The following is a 21,853-nucleotide window of genomic DNA, read 5'->3' as shown; positions in this document are numbered from 1 at the left end:
TTGCTTTTGTTACTTCAACTCAATTTTTACTAACTCGCAGTTAGCGTGTAGTTTTCTGTCAAAAATGCACTCACACATCTATACCCTTACCAAAAATCATGATTTTTTGAGTTCCAAATCCCACTTTTCATACGATTTTTTGAGTTCAGGTACTACAACCATAAAAATGGTTATATGGGTTGAACTGAAAAAAATCGTATGAAAAGTGGGATTTGGAACACAAAAAGTCATGATTTTTGGTAAGGGTGTATAAAATCTTCACACGCTCAACAAAAATAACTAAACTTATGAGTTGTTTTCACTTAAAATTTTATCAAAAGAGAGCCCACCTAATAATAAGATTGAAACTCGAGCATGAATATAATTTTTACTCGTGCTGTATGTAAAAAAAAGTAACAGTTTTTATCAATACGTGCAGAAAATATCACAACAGCTTCATTTTTAACATTAAAATTACACAAAAAATAATGGGCAATGACAATGAGAAATACTTATTTTGAACAATTTTTTAAAATTTAGAGGCCATATTTCAGCATCCAGCAGTCCGATCAACTAATATAAATAGAAAAGTCTCAACATGAAATATTTTTCAATTCCGGAAATGACTTTGCAGGATAATTTTCGATTGCAAATTTGATTACGTTTGTTTAACATGAATGTTAAAATTCTATATTTTCAAAAAAATAACTTTTTCAAAAATCATAACTCCGGTACCATTTTTAAATTTTTGAATTCGAATTTTAGTGATAAAAAGCTCTGGAAAGTTTTTTTTCGTGTTCCTTTTCCTAAATTTTCCCCATTATAACCTAAAATTTTGCCGAAGACACTAAATTGATCATTCAATTATTTTCAAGCCAGATATAGAACTATGTAATTAAAAATTCGGATAATCACGTCTGGACTGTATACATATCTGGAGTGTTTCTGAATGGTCTAATTAGAGGGTGACGATTCTCGAGATTTTCAATTTCCCGGGAATCGAAAGTTGAATTTGGCATTTTCCGGGAATTGCCGGGACCCGGGAGTTTTTTTACTATGCCAATAGTACCAAAATTTAAAATGAAAAGTAATAAATTTGTTCCATTTTAAATGAATTCAGTTACAATCAAACGTAACTATTGGCACTACGCCCCCCGGGGCATGGCCTTCCTCTCTAACGTGGGATTTCTGCTCCAGCGCCTCTGACGAGACAGGAGAAACCGGGACCGACGTTTTACTTCATCATCCGATAGAAGCTCAGTGGATAAGGCGGGAATCGAACCCGCGTCTCATAGCATCATCGGGATCGGCAATCAATTCATACTAAATCTATGAAACGTTAAATTAAGTAGCTTCATTATTCCTGACCTTTTGATTTTTTTCTGAATCTGCAAATACAAAATCGTCTTGAGCTTTTTAAGTCTCCACATTCGCACTGTGTGATTTTTCAAAAAATGCACAAAATTGTTATTACATTTTTGTAAAAAAAACTAATATAGCTAATATATAATTTCCCAGTATCGGGAATTTTGCAAAATGATAAATAACAACTCATACCAACAACTTAAACTGTTTTTTTTTTTGTAATTTTTATGGTCAACTGTAAATATTTATTGAAGTAATATTTACAGTTATCAGAAAAATCCATACGTTCACAAAAAAAACTAAATTATGAAGAAAGAGAAGATATGGGAATGGAACTTAATTTGAAATATCTTTTCACTCTAAGAAATAAAAAAATATTTGAAAATAAAACGATCGATTTCATTTCTGGAGTGAAACTACCAAATATTTTCAAGTTAAATTTTGGGGTCCAAATTTTGTTTGGCCTTCTCTTATCTAAAGTTTTTGAAATTTTTGACAAGTTAAAATTTACACTTTCTGAATATGGAGATTGGGGAACCATATTGGTTTATTCGAAATTGAACATCGAACATTGAACATTCAATGTTAAAAACAATTAAGAATTTTTAAAATATTTTTCTGACTTGTTTATATAATTTTGCTTTGATATTTATAAGTTAAAAATTTCCCGGGAGTCCCGACCGAATTTCCCGGGAATCGAGAGGTCCAAAAATTTTCGATTTCCCGGAATTTTTTCCCCGCTAGGTCCTATGAACAAAATTTAAATTTTTTGCTTTTTAGGTGTTTTTGAATACCCTTCACTCAAGGCGGTTTCAAAAACACCCAAAAAGCAAAGCTTAATAATTTTGATGTAGGACCTTTTAAAAAAATCTCTTGATATATCCATTTGCCTCATTTTTCCTAGTTGGTACATGTTAAGTGCGAGTTATCTTAACATTGCTCGCATTTGCGTAAAATTTCTTCAATTCCAGCTTACTTAGTTGGATTTGAAAGGTCTTTTGAAGCACTTCAAAATGTGCCAAAAACATCCAGGATTGGTTTATTTTTTTCTCATAGCTTTTGCAAATTACTGTCAAAAATTGATTTTTTAAAACCTTTATATCTTTTTGCAAAAAAAGCACCTTTTTCAAGTTAAAAATAATCTTGAAGTAAAAATTTAATAATATTTGAAGATACTGCCCTACGAATTCAGTTGAAAATGGCATTTTTGGTCATCTTAATTCTAAGATTCTAAAACAAATCTAGAATTGTTTTAATAAAAATACTATTATTTTTCACAGAAAAAAATTTTGGTTGAGAAAGTGATTTGAATAAATAGGTAATTTTTTATTTAAAACTTAAATCATTTTTTTCATCAACATAAGCAAACCGACTTTGTCAAAATTTGTCAAAATATGAATGGTCCTTTCCTACCCCCAAACAGAGAAAAAAATGATGGTAATATTCATCTGGAAATGGAGACAGATTTTGTGTCAAAAAAAAAATGTGTAACTTATTTTTTCTGTGCTCAACTTATTTTTTCTCTGAACCTAATGTCACTCAAAAAGCTTTTATAAGCAACCCCCATTCAAAATCTCTCAGTTTTCGTAAAAACCAAACCTACTCAGAAATGAGTAGATGGGGCAACTGTCAGATTAGGGTGAAATTCACTCAAATTTTGGTGAATATTACTTAGTTTTCCTTGAATTTTGAGTGAGATTCACTCAAATCTGACAGAAGCCCCATTTACTCATTTCTGAGTCAGGTTCGGTATTGACGACGGTTTTGTGACTTCATATTGAAAATTAGTCAATTCTAAGTTATTCTGGATAAGCGTGATCTCACTTTTTGCTGTGCTTAATGTGTGTGCAGTTATGTAGAAATTAAGATTATCCTAAATTGAGTTCAATACAACTTCAAATATTAGAAAAAAGTTGAATTTTGGAATGTTGAAAATTTGGTTGGCTGAATAATGCCTCTTTTTGTTTAATTTTACTTTATAAAAATGTTAAAATGTGAACCTGATTAATATTCAATAAAAACTGATGAAAATTCATCATTTTCTGAGGTGAAATTAATCTTTTTTTGACAAAAAAATATGTCATCATTTCCTGATGATGATGAATATTACATTTTTTTTTTGTAAAGGCTTTCTAGTCAGAAATTTACCCACACATTCAAAGTACGTTTACATGACAGCTGCGGGTTTGTTTGTTTCAGATTTGCTATCTCTTTCTTGCAAAGGTTTTTTTGTCATGCGACTTCTAGCTATTTTTTTACTAACCGAACGATATGTCAGCCAACCTATTTCGCAGGGCTGTGACAGCTCGAGCTCGATCATTGTTTGCATCAGAACACTGTGACGAGAAGTTTGTCATTTTTGGGTTAAATTATATGTTTTTCACTGGGCCAAGAAAGCCTTATTGGCAATTTCGTTTGTTAAACCCAAGTAATTGAAATTGTCAAAGGCTATTTAAGAGATCTTCCCAACTTTTATTAGTTTTTTTTTAAGGTAAAAATAACCCACCGTTCCTTACCCGTTCCCCTCTAAACATTCGCAAAACCAACTCCAACTGCATGCAACGATGCTGTACCGTAAACGAAGACAGTTCTATGAAATTCCGAGAAGGGGAAAAAGGAAGCAGGACCGACAGATGAAGGCGAGAGATTTACGGGATACAGTTACAGAGAGGGATAAAAGAAGGGGGGAAAGCATTTCCGGCCACCCTGGTTTTATCCTTTCATCCCCCTCCCTTTTCAGTAGCGCCGTGTAATTGTTTCCGGGTGGCCTTGGACAAGATACCACCACTCAGCCGCTCGACGACTTCAGTTGGTTATTTAGTCAGTCAATCAGAGGGAGAGCGTTGGGATTTCCTCTGTTGGGGAGGGGGGAGTTTAACGCTAAATTTAGATTCGTTCGCCGTGCATTAGCGTGCAATTTTGAAGGCTGTCAGAGCGTTTGACAACTCGTTCGGGACACGTGCACGGTTAGGCTAGAACAGTAAAAGTTTGCTTTGATTTCATCATGTAAGGAGATTCGATTTGTTTGGAGTTTTGTTCTAGCTCGGGTGTTATCAGTGAGCAGGAAGCGGTGGGCCGTTCACGTGATTGCATTTGTTTTTGTTTTGGGGCGTCATCCGGCGCAGTTAAAGAGGGGCCGCCGACGGCGGCAGCCGTCACGCCGTTTGTTGTTGTTTACCAGTCGGCTTTGTTTGGACACGTCAGACTTGGGGCGGTTTCGGTTGAGGAATTTTGACGCAAGAGTTTGATTTGTTTTGGTTTATTTGGTATTTTGAAATGCACGAATTGTTATGTTTTTAACCTAACTTAAACTATGCTAAAAAGTACCAGTAGATGTCGCGATTTAATCCTACGTTCGTCCCTCCCTTCGGTGAAGTATAATTTAAGTAGAAAGCAAATGGTCTTAAAAATATATAATCCAATCAGCATCGTTAGCCGCTCCGAGTTGAAAAGCGCTGACGGATGATGGCGAAGGTCAGTCTTGTGGCTCGTTTTAGTTTGCCGGAAGCGTCCTACACCACGTCCTCCATGACGATTTGCATGTTGGACACGGAGGAGCTGGAGCTGCTGCAGTTGGCCAGGGTTTTGCTCTGGATGTCGCTTTGATCTAGGTTGGGCACGGTCAGCAGGACAAACAGGACGGCAAAAACAAGCACGATTGTAATGTTCCAGAAGACCCACCCGACGCCAATTAGGCCAATCAGGAAGGGCAGAATCCGGACGCAGAGGTAGAGTGAGGTCCAACTGATGCAGGTGGCCACGGTGCGGACGGGGAAGGCACGTTCATCCTCGACTCCATCGTCCAACCACTTCCACGGAAGTCGCTGGAACCCAATAGCGTACAGGAAGATGTACAACCCGTAGCAGACCAGCGGCACGTGCCCATACTCATCCGAGTGACCTTCAATGGCCTGCCGGTGACAGTGCCATCCAAGAACCGCCATGGACCCCGCCATGACCAGCCCACTCCAAACCAGCAGCTTGTAGTCTCCAATCTTCAAGTTCACCAACCTCCAAGCCGGAATCGCCGCAGCAAAGATGGCCGCCACGTAGATCGCGGTCCACTCCGGCGTGTACTGCCCATCGGTCAGCGTGAAAATCCGACTCAAATAAAACATCATCGGCAGACCCCCGACAAACTGCTGGAACACGACCAGCATCAGCACCGGCGCCACTAGCCGCGGGTTCTGCGCCTTCCGCAGTCCGCTGACCAGCTTACAGCCGACCACCGCCGGCTGCTGCCACTGGGCCAGGCTGTTCTCCATGATCTGCGCGGCCAGCGCGTCGTTCGCCACGTGCGTCCGCTTGAGGACGCTGCGGGCGCGGTTCACCTGCTGCGTTCCGCACAGGTAGCGGGCCGATTCCGGCAGGAAGAGAAAGCCGATGAACAGGAAGATCGGGAAGGTCGTCCCGACGACGCTGGCCAGCTCCGTGAACGGGAGGAGGTCTGAAAAGAAACCGAAATTTGAGTTAAATTTACATAAAAATAGATATTTTTAGTTCTGTGTGCGATTTGACAGTTTTTCATTTTGCTCGACACGGAAAACTGGGATTAGTTGTTAAAGACTAATTTTTAGGCTTTTTGTAGTTCTGACTGAATGGTTGAGCCTAAATTCAACAAGATTTATCTTTCAATCAAGTCGATTATTTGTGTTGCTGTTCTTCGGGAGGAATTTAACCAGCTGCTAGGGGAGCGTTCTTTTATTACGTAACGCAAAATATGGATTTCAAGACCCAATCTTCATCCCACCCACTCGTAATAAAATTTCCACACAGATTAAAAAAAAAAATGAACCTTCCTTAAAATTTTAATTATAAATTTCGTTAAATTAAAATTCTACTATTTCCTAATTGCTTGATTTTAAAAATCTCAAATTCTGGATTCTAGAATTCCAAAAGTCTAAAATTCAAATTTCTAAAACTCTAAAGATCTATTTATTATAAAATATCACAATTCCGCAAGACTCTCATTTGTTTAATTCCTCAATTATTTTTTTATTCAAAATTCTTACAAACTAGAACTAAAAGTTTTTAAAATTTTAAATTTCAAGAAATTTTAAAATATACAATACTAGAAAATGGTAAAATTGTTCAATTGTAACATTCTAAAATTCCAGTTCTGAAAAAAATCATAAGGCCGTTGCAAATATTTAAAAAAATATGCCCCCCCCCCTTCAAAATTTGTTTGAAAAATGAGGGGGCAAAAAAAATTATTAAACTTGAAAATATCAATTGAAATAGAAGACTAATCAACTAAAAACAAGCTACAATGCCACTTTTCTGCATTAGTAATCGAATTTAGCTTGTTTGAGCTCGCTCAAAAATATTTAGAACTTAAATGAAATTACAATGTTCAGCACCGCAAAAACTTTTTTTTCTTACAAAAATATTTTTTTGATGGTACATAAAAATTGTCAAAATTGTCAAAATTGTCAAAACTATCAAAATTGTCAAAATTGACAAAATTGTCAAAATTGTCAAAATTGTCAAAATTGTCAAAATTGTCAAAATTGGGTACTAAAGCCCTATGTAAATTTTTATGTACAACGTAAAAAAACACGATTAAAAACCATTTCTGACCACTTTTTTTCATTTAAATGCAAATTTTTTTTTTGACAAGACAACATTTTTTCGATGGATTAACTATGGTTCCCTTGGAACGAACTGTCAAGTAGGAGCTTTTCTGTCAAGAAGGACCGCGAGGTTAATTTTTCAAAATTGATTTAAAAATCCATTTTAAACTCTTTGTGGTCGTACAAAGGGTCATTGTACTCAGAAAAATAAGCTTTATCGCTGTAAACAATAATATCAGCAATCTAAGCTTCATTTTAGGACCCAATTGTCAAAATTGTCAAAATTTTCAAAACTGTCAAAATTGTCAAAATTGACAAAATTGTCAAAACTGTCAAAACTGTAAAAATTTTCAAAACTGTCAAAATTGTCAAACTGTCAAAGTTGTCAAAGTTGTCAAAATTGTCAAAATTTACAAAATTTACAAAATTTACAAAATTTAAAAAATTTACAAAATTTACAAAATTTTTAAAAAAATTAAAATTGTAAAAATTGTCAAAAATGTCAAAATTGCCAAAATTGTCAAAATTGATAAAAATGTCAAAATTGTTAAAATTTTAAAATTGTCAAACTTATCATAATGGTCACATGGTCAAAATTGACAAAATTCTAGATAAAATTTTTAAAGCAACCTATCCCTCATGGGTTTCTTATGCAGATAGACCCTTTTGAAAATTTAAGAATTGACAAAATTGTCAAAATTGTAAAAACGGTCAAAATTGTAAAAACGGTCAAAATTGTCAAAATTGTCAAAATTGTCAAAATTGTCAAAATTTACAAAATTTTCAAAATTTTCAAAATTGATAAAATTGTCAAAATTGTCAAAATTGTCAAAATTGTCAAAATTGTCAAAATTGTCAAAATTGTCAAAATTGTCAAAATTGTCAAAATTGTCAAAATTGTCAAAATTGTCAAAATTGTCAAAATTTTCAAAATTGTCAAAATTGACAAAATTGACAAAATTGTCAACATTGTCAAAATTGACAAAATTGACAAAATTGTCAAAATTGTCAAAATTGACAAAATTTTCAAAATTGTCGAAATTGTCGAAATTGTCAAAATTGACAAAATTTTCAACATTGTCAAAATTGACAAAATTGACAAAATTGTCAAAATTGTCAAAATTGTCAAAATTTTCAAAATTGTCGAAATTGTCAAATTGTAAAAATTGATAAAATTGTCAAAATTTTAAAATTGTCAAACTTGTCATAATGGTCAAATGGTCAAAATTGACAAAATTCTAGATTAAATTTTTAAATCAACCTATCCCTCATGGGTTTCCTATGCATATAGACCCTTTTGAAAATTTAATCTAGAATTGACAAAATTGTCAAAATTGTAAAAATGGTCAAAATTGTCAAAATTGTCAAAATTGCCAAAATTGTAAAAATTGTAAAAATTGTCAAAATTGTCAAAATTGTCAAAATTGACAAAATTGACAAAATTTTCAAAATTGTCAAAATTGACAAAATTGTCAAAATTGTCATAATTGTCAAAATTGTCAAATTGTCGCACTAAAAAAAATGATAGCCTTAAATTCTTTTGTATAGTTCATTAAAATACAAACAATCAATCAAAGTCAAACATTTGAGTACTTCGGAGTATCTCTTTAAGTTTCAACGTGATTCTTCCTACTTCTGCTCACTTACGAAACTTTTACCCAGTTCGCAAACTACCAGTTTATCAACCCATCAAATCTCAGCTTCCGCACGTTCCCGTCGTAAATCCCACGGAACAAACACAACGCAACTTTGACGCAACTTTCTTTACGAACCTCGTTCGCGTCCCCTCTTTTCTTCCCTGAGATAATAATTACGAGATTGTCAAGAGATGGCGCGAAGAAAGAAAAACGGCCAAATCATCAACTCGGACACAGATTGTCAACGCCAACGAGCATCCAATGGACCACGTGTGCGTAAACGTCAAACGCCCCTTCCGGAATCCGGAATCGAACGCGTGATTTCGCCTCTCGAAAAAAAAAGAAGCAGGAGGCCTTAACCAAGTAGGCGGAAAAGGAGCTGAAATGAGATTTTTTCGACGAGAAGGAGGACGGCAGAGCCTACTTGGAGGGGGAATTGCGTAACGATTATCACCATGTCGTTGACTGCGGTGCGGGTCACCCTCCTGGGGGTCATTTGCTTTGAGGAGGAGGAGGTCAACGGCGAGAATGGAGGAGAACTTTACGGTCTCGTAAGGCGATTAGGCGTTACTTGGAGGAGGAGGGCGACCACGTGAATGGGCAGCTGGGTGTTAATTACAGTTCGGCTTTTGCCGGCTCTTGGAGAGGAATTTCCCGACATTTAAGTGTCGAATTGATGGCGCCGGAGATGGAGCCTTTATCTGGGTGACATTTCCCGCTGGATTTACGGAACCGAGCAGGCCACGCGATAGCGTTTTAATCCGATTGACGGATGCGTCTGGACGGTTGACATTTAACGGCACTGTCAAAGTTACACGCAAACGTAAGCATACTCAATTTTGGGTGAAAACTTCAACATTCGCTCCAAATTCACTTTCTTTAAAGCGGTGCTTTCGAAGAAAGTGGCACACCGGATTCACCGATAACACCGGGAGCACCGCGATAAACGCAGTAGGCGCCCGGCGAATAAAAACGAACGACTCCAGGAAGAAGCCACGTGCTGATAACGCGTTCCAACTCAGCGCAGCTCGCACGAAGCCATCAATTCATCGAATTAACCCCGGCAACGGGGACGCGCGGTTTCCGGAGAAATTTAATCTAGTCCCAGCCTTTACGCCAAGAAATGCGAAATCCATAACTCATTTCCAAGAAAGAAATGTTGGACCCGTAATCCGATCCGGGGGGTTTCCTTTTTCAATTCCGCCGAAACGAGACGAAATCAGTGAGCAGTAAGCCAGTTGGTTACAGCTTGTTCGTGTCGAGTTTGTCATCGCAGCAGCCCGTGCCGGAAACAACTTTCTTTGAGAGAAAAAGGTACACTTTTCCACTGTTTTTTTTTTTTTTTTCTCGCAAATCCCACGGCATGCTTTGTTTCCTTTATGGGCGCGGAAGTCGCTTTTCATCGTCCTTGTTTTAAGCTGTCAGCTGTGATTGAAATGACAAGTTTGAATTTATTTATTTTTCAAGCAGCGAAAGGTTGATTGAGTGCGAACCCAATTTTGGGCTCGCTCCACGCGAAGCTACTCAAATATTCATTGAACGCGGCTTGCTTATTCATCGAATGTCGCCAACTTGCGCGGAAATAATAGTGAGTGGATGGAAACTTTCTCCTGCCGGGCAAGACTTTGCATGATAAGCAGCGTCGCCGGGAGTGTGTTATCAAGCGACGTCGTCGCCATCTTTCACCTTATCGGCGTGGTGTTCTTGCAGTAAGCATTTTTGGAAATGCATTTTTTTTAATGTTTTTGAAATTTAAAATAACCGAACCTACTCAGAAATAAGTAAAGGGGTCATCTGTCAGATATGAGTGAATTTCACTCACTCAGTTTTCGATGAATTCTGAGTGAAATTCACTCAAATCTTACAGATGGCTACTTTACTCATTTATGAGTAGGTTCGGTTTTGACGAAAACTGAGTAAATTTGAACGTGCGTGTATCGAGAACTGTTTTTTTTACACGCTTAACTCATCATAACTAGATCTAAATTAAGTTTTAACTCAAAAAGTAATCTCAAAACAGTGTTGTCTATTGATCATTTTTGGACTATAAGGCTTTCTAGTCAGAAATTTACCAACACATTCAAAGTATGTTTACATGACAGCTGGACGTTTGTTTGCATCAGGTTTCCCATCTCTTTCTAGCAAAAGTTTTTTTGTCAGGCGACTTCTAGCTAGTTTTTTTGACTGACTGCCCGATATGGCAGCTAACATACTTCGCAGGGCTGTGACAGCTACAGCTCGATCATTGTTTGCATCAGGACACTGTGACGAGGAGTTCGTCATTTTTGAGTTAAATTATATTTTTTTCACTGGGCCTAGAATGTCTTATTATATTTTTGAAATAAGGCTTTCTAGACCCAATGAAAAAAATATAATTTAACCCAAAAATGACGAACTCCTCGTCACAGTGTCCTGATGCAAACAATGATCGAGCTCGAGCTGTCACAGCCCTGCGAAATATGTTGGCTGACATATCGGGCGGTCAGTAAAAAAACCAGCTAGAAGTCGCCTGACAAAAAACTTTTGCTAGAAAGAGATAGGAAACCTGATGCAAACAATCGTCCAGTTGTAATGTAAACATACTTTGAATGTATTGGTAAATTTCAGACTAGAAAGCCTTATTCCAAAATTATAAAATGGAGGTTTTTTTTCGTAAAAACGCATTTTTTCGAGAACTAAAAAATGATCATAACATTATTTAACATTAGGCCGTTGCAAATACTTTTCAAAGTTTTTGTCAGGGGGCAAACAAATATTTTTCTAAAAAACTTCAAAATTTCCATGAAAATAGGAGCCTAATTAACTGAAAACAATCTTAAATGCATTTTTCTGCATTGATAATCATATTTAACATATTTGGGCGTGTTTAAAAATGTTTTGCATTTGAATGCAATTCCAATGTACAGCACCGCAAAAAAAAACGCAAAAAATAAAATGTTTGTCAATACTTAAAAATTTTGGAAACTAATGATGGCAAAACAACTAGATGCATTTTAAAACACTTTTTTCATTAAAATATTGAAAAAATGGCTCGTTATTTCAATGTTTATACATTTTTATTTTTTGCGATCGAGCCTAAATCGAGTCGAGGCTCGAACCAACCTTGTCACTGGGCAAGAACTGTCACTTTGCACGCTCAACCAGATATACAGATAAATCTGTATTTTACAGATTTTTCGATCCCAAAAATCCCAAAACTCTGTATGTACAGATTTTTTTTAAAATGTTATATTTGAAAGTTTCATCAATTATGCTTTAATATGATTAAAAAGGTTAAATCTGTTGTTTTTAAATGTCTCGAATTCAACATGATATAGATAAAATACAAATTTATTTTCAAGAAAATACAGATCTCCCAGAAAAAAATCTGGCAACGTTGGTGCACGCTGAGCTCAAAATAAATAACTCGATCTTAATTGAGTTTGAATTAGAAAAAATGTTATCTTTTGAGCTTTTTGGACAAAATTTTTGGTAAATTTCTTCCACAATTGAAAATAAGCTGTGGCGTTTTTCTAGGCTCTTTTTCGATAACTGCCACTTTACAGACTCAACTCAAATATCTCTATCCAAGTTGAACTGAACTCATAAACTACGATCCGTTTTTGGACTAGTTTTTTTTCAAATCTCAACACGTTTTACCAAAAACTGTCACTTTAGCATTTTTCGACCAGAATGTTTTTTTTTAAGTTTTCAAATACAAAAAATATGACGATTTTTTTTGCTCCCTGTATATTTGTTTTATTGAGAGCTGTCACTGTGCACGCTGAACTCAATCTACATTTTTAGACTGCCATGTTTTTTTTCTTTTCAATTTTAAAACGTGTAAACATTTAAACGTATTTTATCGAGAACTGTCAATGAGTTTGAAATCAAAACAGGGTGACCTGACTGTTTTTTTATACCATTTTAAATATATGAAAAAGAAAGTCTTTTCGTCCGTGCATATTTTTTTAAGTCGAGAATTGTCATTTTGTACGCTTAAACTAAGAACAACTCGACCTTTATTGAGTTCAAATTTGATAAATTGCTATATGTTGAGCATTTTTGGCATCGCTTCTGATCGAGAACTGTCACTTTGACCGCAAACGTTAAGGTTGGCAAACGTCCTTACCTGACATCAGCTGCACCAGGATACCGAGCGCGAACTGCACGTACAGGATGCTGTCCAGCAGCGGTTTGTACTGCTTCGAGCCGAATTCGTCCACGTACGGGGGCACCAGGGTGACCGTGATACCGGCACCGATCCCTGCCAGGATGCGCCCCACGCTGAAGAACCAGAAGGAGGAGCTGCGCACAAAAAGAAAAAAAGTTAGTTTATCTGTCAAAATGTTGAAGCGTCAAAATGATCAAGGCAAGCAATGCTACAGGTGTCAACCGTGTTAAACTCTTACCCGAACGTCAGCAAAAAGTTCGCCCCAATCATGAGCGTGGCCGCGCTCAGCATAAACAGCTTCGTGCCGACGCGGTAGAACAGCTTGTACGTCACGACGGACGTGACGGCCGCGGCCAGGGCCGGCGTGGCGGCCAGCGACGTTTTCTGGTTCTGCGTCAGCTCCTCCACGTCTGTGAGCTCCAGCTGGCCGAACCGTTGCGCGTCGGAATCGTGCAGCTTCGAGAAGGCGTTGCAGCTCCACGCGACCATCGTGCCGACCGAGACGTAACCCAGGGAAGCTGTCAAAATGAGGTTAGTTTTTAGCTATGATCTACACGCAGTTATTAGTTACATCTCCGATCGGGTTCGATTTTGACGAAAACTTAGTGATTTTTTACGTGCGTGTAGGTAGGCATCACCACATGTCAAAAGACAGAAGACATTAAAGAGTGAACAAAAACTGTAAACAACAGTGTTGCCAGAGCTCAATCAAAACATTATTACTGCCCAAAACCTTTATTTTCAAAACTGTATCCAATTCTCTTTGAACCAAATTCAGCTCAGTAACCCACTTTTGACATTTGCCAAGTTCTACCCTTTCAACCGAAATTGATACACAACCAGAAAAAAGGACCCCCCTCCCAAAGCGAGAACCACTTTCGCCGAATCCAGCCGGGTTAAGCTTCGACCCATTCAATGCCCCTTTATGAATGGAAACGGTCCGAGAATCGCCAACCTCGCCGGAGCACCAAATTTGCAAACCAAAGCAGGCGGCGCCGCGTGGGTCGATTTGCAGTTCTTTGCTTTGCTGGCTACTCTGATGAAAGTTGCGGAGGCGCTTCCCAGAACTGGAAAATGTAAACCGATCGTGCTGATGTGTGCGTAGGACGAGTCGAGTTTTCAGAAATGTTGGCAACACTGGCGGAGTGGGTGAAAAGTTGCGTGTGTGTGTGTGGATGCACCTGCTTTGTGTCATGTTTACGGGGAATTTAATGCTTCTTGATTGCAGGAAATCGGCCGGCTTAAAGTGTTGTGGGAGGACGAGCGAAAGGTTAACTGGAAGCATCCCAGGTGCATGTGGAACTATTTTTTACTGGAGTCAAACATTCCGTTCATCGGAATGTAACCTAACCTGAAATTACTCAAATTGAGTAGTTTTCTCGTTACAGTGTATGCTCTTCATTATGTAAATAAAGGGTTGTCACTTTTGTAAGTGACCTCCTTTGTGGCATTATGGCTTTCTAAGCCCAGTATAAAACTATGATTTAAGCGGGGGGATGGCAACCCTATTCCGATCAAAGCAAACTGACAACAGTTGACATTCGCACGGTTGTCAAGAGATAGCCCACAACAGAAGCACTAGCTGTCAAATGGTAGACCGCAACAAATCAATGTTTGGGTTTTTGATTTTGATTTTTTTCGTAATCCAAACGATAAATTCCAGAAAAAAAACGCGTGATTTGTTTTGCTGATGGCAAATTCTATCATATCAATGGAGATTCCATCCCTATGTTGGATGAAATTTCACATCGAAAAAAATGATTTTTCTGTTTACCTTTTTTTGTTTTTTCCCTTTTGGTCGATCGAACAGTGCGCCCGTACACTGAGAATCGGCATTACACATTTTTCAGTTTCAACAATTTCTGTGGCAATGTATTGGTGAAATTTCTGCTTTTTTTCTGTTTTACCGAAATAATTTTGAAAATTTGAGAAAACCAATCAAAATTGAAAGGTGGTTTGTTGTTCACACAATTGGGTCCTAAAATTAAGCTTAAATTTGTGTTGTTATTGTACACAACAACAGAGCTTATTTTTCTGAGTACAACCGCAAAGAATTTAACCCTCTACAACCCAACCCCGCTATTAGACGGGATCTTTAAAAAGCATTGGAAAGACGAACTCTTAAAATTTTAGAAAATTTATGAGTTGCAAGTTTTACTTGTTTTATGTAACTTTGCCATTTTTTGAAAGATATCATTTTTTTAGGGGTCAACTTTGGCGGTGTGTTTTTTTACTAACATTTCCTATATTGTACGATCAGTTCCTAGCTGGACTCGGTCGCTGGAAACAACCGGCGACTCAACGACCGACGAAATAGGCGGCGGGCCAGATGCGGGCATAAAAATGTCAAAATCTCTACCCCCCTCACTTCGTCTCACCATCCAACTGCATCTTTGTTGACAAACAAACGGAGCACGCGGTCGCATGATGGCGGCCAGGCCTGCAAAATGTTTCCAACCTAGCGTACACATGAAACAAACCAAAATGTCAGTTCACTGCTAGCATGTGACTGTAAGCCTACTGTGTCCGTTCAACCACTGCCGCCTGACTCGTGCCGGTCGGCTGCTGGAGAATGAAAGACGTGAAAAAATGAGCTACACTCACTCAATTCGTGTCGTATGACTGACTCGTAATATCCTCTCTAAACATTATTTTGACTATTTTTAAACAATTGAATGGTTCTAGACTGTGCAAAACACTTTAAACAACCATAACTTATATTCAAAATTACATTTCCACGCATAAATACCAACTTTTTGTGTAAAAACTTGTTTCTTTATATGTGTGCGTGCAACGTCGAATGAGCGTTGGTCGACTACTGCCTCGCATTACAGCTGCTCAGTGAGCTAGGGCACTCACGACTGAGTCGGGTTTGTTTATGTCACGGTTTTGCGGTTCAGTGAATGGATCTGAAAAAATCGTGTATGCGTCGCCGATTTTCGGGTAAGGACCCCTGACATTTTCAGCTCTGATGGCGGCATCGAGCCAGAATTAGGGGTGATCATGTGATTAAAAATGAAAGTTTTTTCAAGAAAAATAATATTTTTCCGACCGAATAAAAAAATTGCGAGCATGTTCAAACAATTATTCCTGATGTCGGAGAAGTGATAAAAAAGCAAATTTTTAATCCATAATTTTTCTACAAATTTATTTTTTTCACTCCAACTGGGAACCCCTAGGTTTATCCACGACCGTTTCCAATGACCGTGAGAAGATGCCAGAAAATCCAGCTACGAGCTAAATCCACAATATTTTAAATAAAAAGAAGTGTGCAGTAGTTTTTCTGATGTCCCAGACTATGCCTCTACGCATTTTTTTACAATTTTAGTGGTAATGGTGTCATTTAATAGCAGTAAATGTGAAAAACAAGCAAAGTACAAACAATGTAATGATAGAAGGTGGTACAATAGGCTAAATACTACCGAAAGCAAACATAAACTAAACAAGAAAAATGCAAATAAAAATACAAAAAATAAAACAAGAAAAACATAAAACAAGAGAAGTAAAGTTTTTCGTAGAGCAAAAGTTGCTCAAAATGTTAGGAGGTCACAGGAACAATAAAAAAACAAAAAAAAATGGGCAGTAGAGGGTTAACATTAAATTTTAATCCATTTTTTTAAATTAAACTTCGCGACCCCTTTTGACAGAAAACGTCCTACTTGACAGATCGTTCCAAGGGGACCATAGTTGATCCATCGAAAAAATGTTGTCTTGTCAAGTTATTTTTTTGAATTAAAATGAAAAAAAGTGATCAGAAATGGTTTTTAATCGTGTTTTTACTAAGTGAAATTCTTCCATTAACACCAAAGTCGAAAGTTTTTTTCCAAAAATCCCTACACAGCAAATTTTGGGTTGCCATATCAATAAAATAAATAACTGAATGCGATTCAGAAATCATCACGTTTGCTGATATTCGGTAATGAACAAAAACATTACTGAAAAATCAGTAACTGCATATCTGTCAAACTGAAATGTCACTACAGACTTATTGTTTGGATGCTGCCGAAAGAAAATCCTCTTTCAAATGTGTTGTTTTTTGTTTTGTGATCTTTAGAACCAAAGGTCCCGTAATTTGGGGTGAATTGGGACTACAGTCTGAATAGGGACAGCAGTTTTAAGAGCACTTAAAACTTTTAAATTTAGAAATAGATGTACACATTTTGTTGATCTGAGTTTGTTCTAACCGAAACCAACCAGAAAAATCAAAATATTGTGCTCCAACATGGTTAAAACTGCTGTCCCAATTCGCCCCATGTGTCCCGATTGACCCCAGTTTATGATAAGAAAAATGTCAATAACAAATGCCTCGATGCTTACGACCTGTTTTTAGGTTTGAACGATTGATGAAATAAATGAATTTATAACAGTATTTTCAATGACAAGCAAAATCAAATTTTGATAACTGAAATACCAGCAATAATTGCTGAATCTTCCGCAAATGATCTGTCAAACTGCCACAAGAAAATGACTGAATTTTTGAGCAAAATATGTTGACATTTCTTTTGTTGAAATTTCAGTAAATCATCTGTCAAAGTGACAGATACCAGTTTACTGAGAATTCAGTAAAATCTAAATTACTGAATCGTTTACTGAAATTTCAGTAGATGAAAATTCAGTAAAACTTTACTGAATCTCAGCAAAAAAAAATTAAAAACACTCCGTTTTCGTCAATACCGAACCTACTCAGAAATGAATAAAAAAGACATCTGTCAGATTTCAGTGGATTTAACCTCATTTTCGATTGAAATTCACTCAGATCCGACTGCGCGGAATTTAAGGTGCAAGTCACTTCATTGTTGGTTTACCTTACACGCATATTCAAAATTAGTTTTACTATCCTCTCAGTTTTTTATCTGCACGCTCATTTCAAACAGTTTATTTTTGAGTTATTTCCTCACAGGTTTCGTCAAAACCGCAAATACTCAAACTCAGGAATAAATTTGGTGGGGTTTCTGTTCAATAATTGGGTACTAAAGCCCTATGTAAATTTTTATGTACAACGGTAAAAAACAAGATTAAAAACCATTTCTGATCACTTTTATTCATTTTTATGCAAAAAAAGTTATTGACAAAACAACATTTTTTCGATGGATCAACTATGGTCCCCTTGGAACGAGCTGTCAAGTAGGACCTTTTCTGTCAAGAAGGAACGCGAGGTTAATTTTTCAAAATTGATTTAAAAATCCATTTTAAACTCTTTGTGGTCGTACAAAGGGTCATAGTACTCAGGAAAATAAGCCTTATCGTTGTAAACAATAATATCAGTAATCGAAGCTTCATTTTAGGACCCAATTTCTGCTCCTAAGTACACGCTCATTCAATATCACTCAGATTTCAATAAATCTGACATCTGTCAAATCTGAATGAATTTTACTCAAAATTTAACGAAAATTTATTGCAATTCACTCAAATTTGACAGATGCCCCATTTGCGCAAAACGACTTTAAAGAAATCTGAGCGAAAATTGTTCAGAAATAGTATTTTGACAGCGATGTCACGTCAAACCTTGTTTTTACTGAGCACAATGACATTTGGTACGACCGCAATCGATTTAAAATGGATTTTTAAATCAATTGTGAAAATTTACTTCGCCTCCCTCGTTCCAAGGGGACCATAGTTGATCCATCGAAAAAAATGTTGTCCTGTCAATTTATTTTTTTGAATTAAAATGTAAAAAAAAGTGATAAGAACCATTTTAATTAATGTTTTTTACCGCTGTAAATTAAAATCTATAAAGAGTTTCAGGACCCTACTGCTGAAAAAATATTTTTTTCTGATTTTCTGCAAGAAAAATGTGGCCTTTGCTAAAATTGCCGCAAAAAGCAATTTTCAATCCACTCTAACTCGGTTACAGCCACACTAATCGCCAAACAAATTCAAATATTAGTCTTATCATGTTAGCCAAGGAACCTCCAGGACAAATGTGGGCCAAATGGAGAACATTTGATTTGAAGCCCGCTGGTTTGATGTGAAATAGGGCGACGTAACTGTGCTAATTTTGAGCCAAATCGATTAAGGTTTAAGAGTCCTATTAATACAAAAATGTCTTCTTTGAATCGCAAAAAACACGTTAAGGTTAATTCGGATCGCTTTGCGGTCTTCGACAAAGTTGTTTATCATAACATTTTACAATAGAATCCCACACTTGACAATGATCCGACACATCAAACGTCACCTTTTGGTGGGATTTTTTTTGCCTCAACGAATCAAAAGCGGCCACTAAGGTCGTAGATGGTGTCTTTCACTTTTGAGGCAATGACTGTCAATGATGGTTGTGAATGGTAGGTTCAGAAATAGTAAATTGAAATAAAAAAATAATCACGATACGTAAAATGCTTCAACAAACAACACAAAGAAAACCATTTTTTGATTGACACATTCTGAATGAAGATTTGTATGTTTTTCTAAAACAAACATGGCCGCCAAATGGCCGATTGGGAATGGTGCCTTTCAGACCCTTTAACCTTAACCGATTTGGCTCAAAATTGGCACAGTTACTTATTTTTACGTAAAAAAAATGAGCCAGGAGGAATCTTTCAAGATTTTCCAAAATTTTCAATTTTTATTGTCACCTTAATGTGAAATCACTTTTATATAAGCCGACTATGCAGGTCACTCTGGTAAAACTGGTAAAATTACACCAAATTATCTTCAGCGAAAAAACACGATTAAAACCATTTCCGATTACTTTTGTTTCATTTTAATGCAATAAAATAAATTGACCAGACAACATTTTTTCGATGGATCAACTATGATCCCCTTCGAACGAGCTGTCAAAGAGGGGAACGATGTTTTTTTTTTAAATTGAATTAAAAATCCATTTTAAATCCTTTGCGGTCGTACAACGAGTCATTTTACTCAAAAAAATAATAATAATAAGCTTAATCGTTGTGAACAATAATATCACAAATTTAAGCCTAATTTTAGGACCCAATTGGGTCCTAAAATGAAGCTTAGATTGCTGATATTATTGTTTACAGCGATAAAGCTTATTTTTCTGTGCACAATAACCTTTGAACGACCACAAAGAGTTTAAAATGGATTTTTAAATCAATTTTGAAAAATTAACCTCGCGGTCCTTCTCGACAAAAAAGCTTGACAGCTCGTTCCAAGGGGACCATAGTTGATCCATCGAAAAAATGTTGTCTTGTCATTTTTTTTTTGCGTTAAAATGAAAAAAAGTTATCAGAAATGGTTTTCAATCATGTTTTTTACCGTTGTACATAAAAATTGACACCGGGCTTTAGTACCCAATTCTTTTTTGAATGACCTTTTTTGTTTATTGACAGCTCGATCTCGATCATTGTTTACATCAGGACACTGTGACGAGAAGTTCGTCATTTTTGCGTTTAACTATATGTTTTTACTGTGTTTACACCCTAATCAAAAATCATGATTTTTTGAGTTCAATATCCCACTTTTTTCAAAAAATCGTATGAAAAGTGGGATATTGTACTCAGAAAATCATGATTTTTGGTTAGGGTGTAGAAAGGCTACTTAAGCTTGGCGAATCTTCAACTCTTGAACAGTTTGGTAAACTGAAAACAACTGAATTAAAAAAAACTAATTAAATTCGTCATATGCGTGATTTTTGGTGAAAATTTGTTAATTTTGACCGATAGTTTACTGAACTAAACCATCCAGAATTCTCAACTACTGATTTAAGTGTGTGCACTTTGTCAAAAAAATAAAAATAAATAAAACACAATTCAATGCAATTTTTGGTTTGACATCCAAAATTTAAGTAAATTTTATATCGACTAACTTTTTGACGTTTTCTAAAAATCATGAATTTTGTGAAAAATGATAGCAAAAAAAATCCAGAAATGAATTTTGACCATTATAATATGCAGCAAATATGAATATTTTTAGTTTCTTAAATTCAAAAAAAAGCAAATGAAAACAAAACCCCGAAAACTCACCAACGACGGTGTACATCACGGCGATCCACTTTTCCGCCCAGGCCCCGCACCGTTTCTGGCGCTCCACCGAATCGCTGCTGCTTTGCTGGCTCAGCATTTTCCGCGTCGAAGCCTGGTGCTCCAGCTTTCCCACGGTTCCCATCCTTTTTTTTTGTTTTTTTTTTGCTGCACTTGAACTTCCTTATTCCTTTTGGAACTCTTCCTCCCACTTTAAATCGATGTACTTGGTGGGTAAAAATTGCACTAATTTTACTGTTTTTTGCTTTAACGTGTATCTTTTTTTTTCCTTTTAGAATAATTCAAATCACATGGCCAACTACAACTTGTTCACTGAAGAAGCTTTTCCACCCCCAAATAAAAAAACAGTCGTTGCACACTTGCCGGCCTCCTTCGATTTCCTTGAGGCTCGTAGAACCACCTCTCAACACAGCAAATCACCCAGAGTAAGGCTGTTCTTCACTTTCACTCAACGAAAAAGGAAACTTTACCGGGCCCCGTTCCGCGACGCGTTCCGACCGAGACTGGCTGGAAATTATTGACTGGCTCAGCTAATAGCCTGCCGAGAAAGTGCAACTTAAGCCAAGCTTACCCGGGGAGAACATGGCGCAGTCTTATCAGTGATGATTACGACGTATCATCGCCGTAACGGACGCGCCGGGCTGGTTGATGTCCTCGGCGTGGCGGCGACCATGTGCTCAGCGGAGAAGGTTTTGGTGTTTGTTGTTTGGAATTTTTGATTTTGTTTGTTTTTCGCTCAAATTTCAATAAAAGTGTAGCCAATGCTGATAGTGAGCGGTCACTTTCGGGTGGGCACGAGTTGAGGCCGGATTCGTGGCAGACTCTGGCCAGTGATTGGGCTGTGATGAATGGATGACAAGTTTATTGGGTGGCACTTGAGATTATAATAATAAAAACAACTTTCAATTGGTTTGAACCTGAGTTAAATATTTTTTCTTCAAATTACGAAATTTAAAAGGTTTGTCCTGTAAGAAATATAAAATAAATATCAAAATATAAATTACAAGTCAGAATTTTAAAATCTCAATCAATTTTGAATTGATTTAATCTGCACTTAAAATTCCATTGAAATTTTGAAGTTTTTTGAAAACACAATAATTGTTTTTTCCCCTAATTTCTCGGGCCAAATTTAAGAGCGAGTTTTTCACCGATGTGAAACAGGTCGTATCGAGGTGCTACGATTTGGATGAAACTTTCAGGGTTTGT

The 21,853-nt window shown here is 36.7% G+C and overlaps 1 protein-coding gene across 1 annotated transcript; it reads right to left on the bottom strand.

Moving 5' to 3' along the window:
• Nucleotides 1–4,587: 4,587 nt before the first annotated feature.
• Nucleotides 4,588–21,164, bottom strand: LOC120432253 (facilitated trehalose transporter Tret1-like). Its single transcript, XM_039597432.2, has 4 exons — nucleotides 20,630–21,164; nucleotides 12,946–13,225; nucleotides 12,666–12,841; nucleotides 4,588–5,791 (listed from the first exon to the last, which is right to left on the bottom strand). Exons 1-4 carry the CDS (start codon nucleotides 20,769–20,771, stop codon nucleotides 4,857–4,859), a joined length of 1,533 nt encoding a protein of 510 aa, XP_039453366.1. The 5' UTR covers nucleotides 20,772–21,164; the 3' UTR covers nucleotides 4,588–4,856.
• Nucleotides 21,165–21,853: the final 689 nt, after the last annotated feature.

This window comes from Culex pipiens, chromosome 1 (genome assembly GCF_016801865.2).
Source record: "Culex pipiens pallens isolate TS chromosome 1, TS_CPP_V2, whole genome shotgun sequence".
In the NCBI taxonomy this organism is placed as follows: Eukaryota; Metazoa; Arthropoda; class Insecta; order Diptera; family Culicidae; genus Culex; species Culex pipiens.
This window is presented reverse-complemented; position numbering and strand designations above follow the sequence as displayed.

Bases quoted from the DNA above. Each gene is read 5' to 3' on its own strand.
- LOC120432253 (XM_039597432.2), bottom strand. From the start codon at position 20,771: ATGGGAACCGTGGGAAAGCTGGAGCACCAGGCTTCGACGCGGAAAATG. The intron at 12,842-12,945 runs GTAAGAGTTTAA...TTTTGTGCGCAG, and splicing joins AACTTTTTGCTGACGTTCGG to CTCCTCCTTCTGGTTCTTCA. The intron at 5,792-12,665 runs GTAAGGACGTTT...GTTTCTTTTCAG, and splicing joins CCTGGTGCAGCTGATGTCAG to ACCTCCTCCCGTTCACGGAG.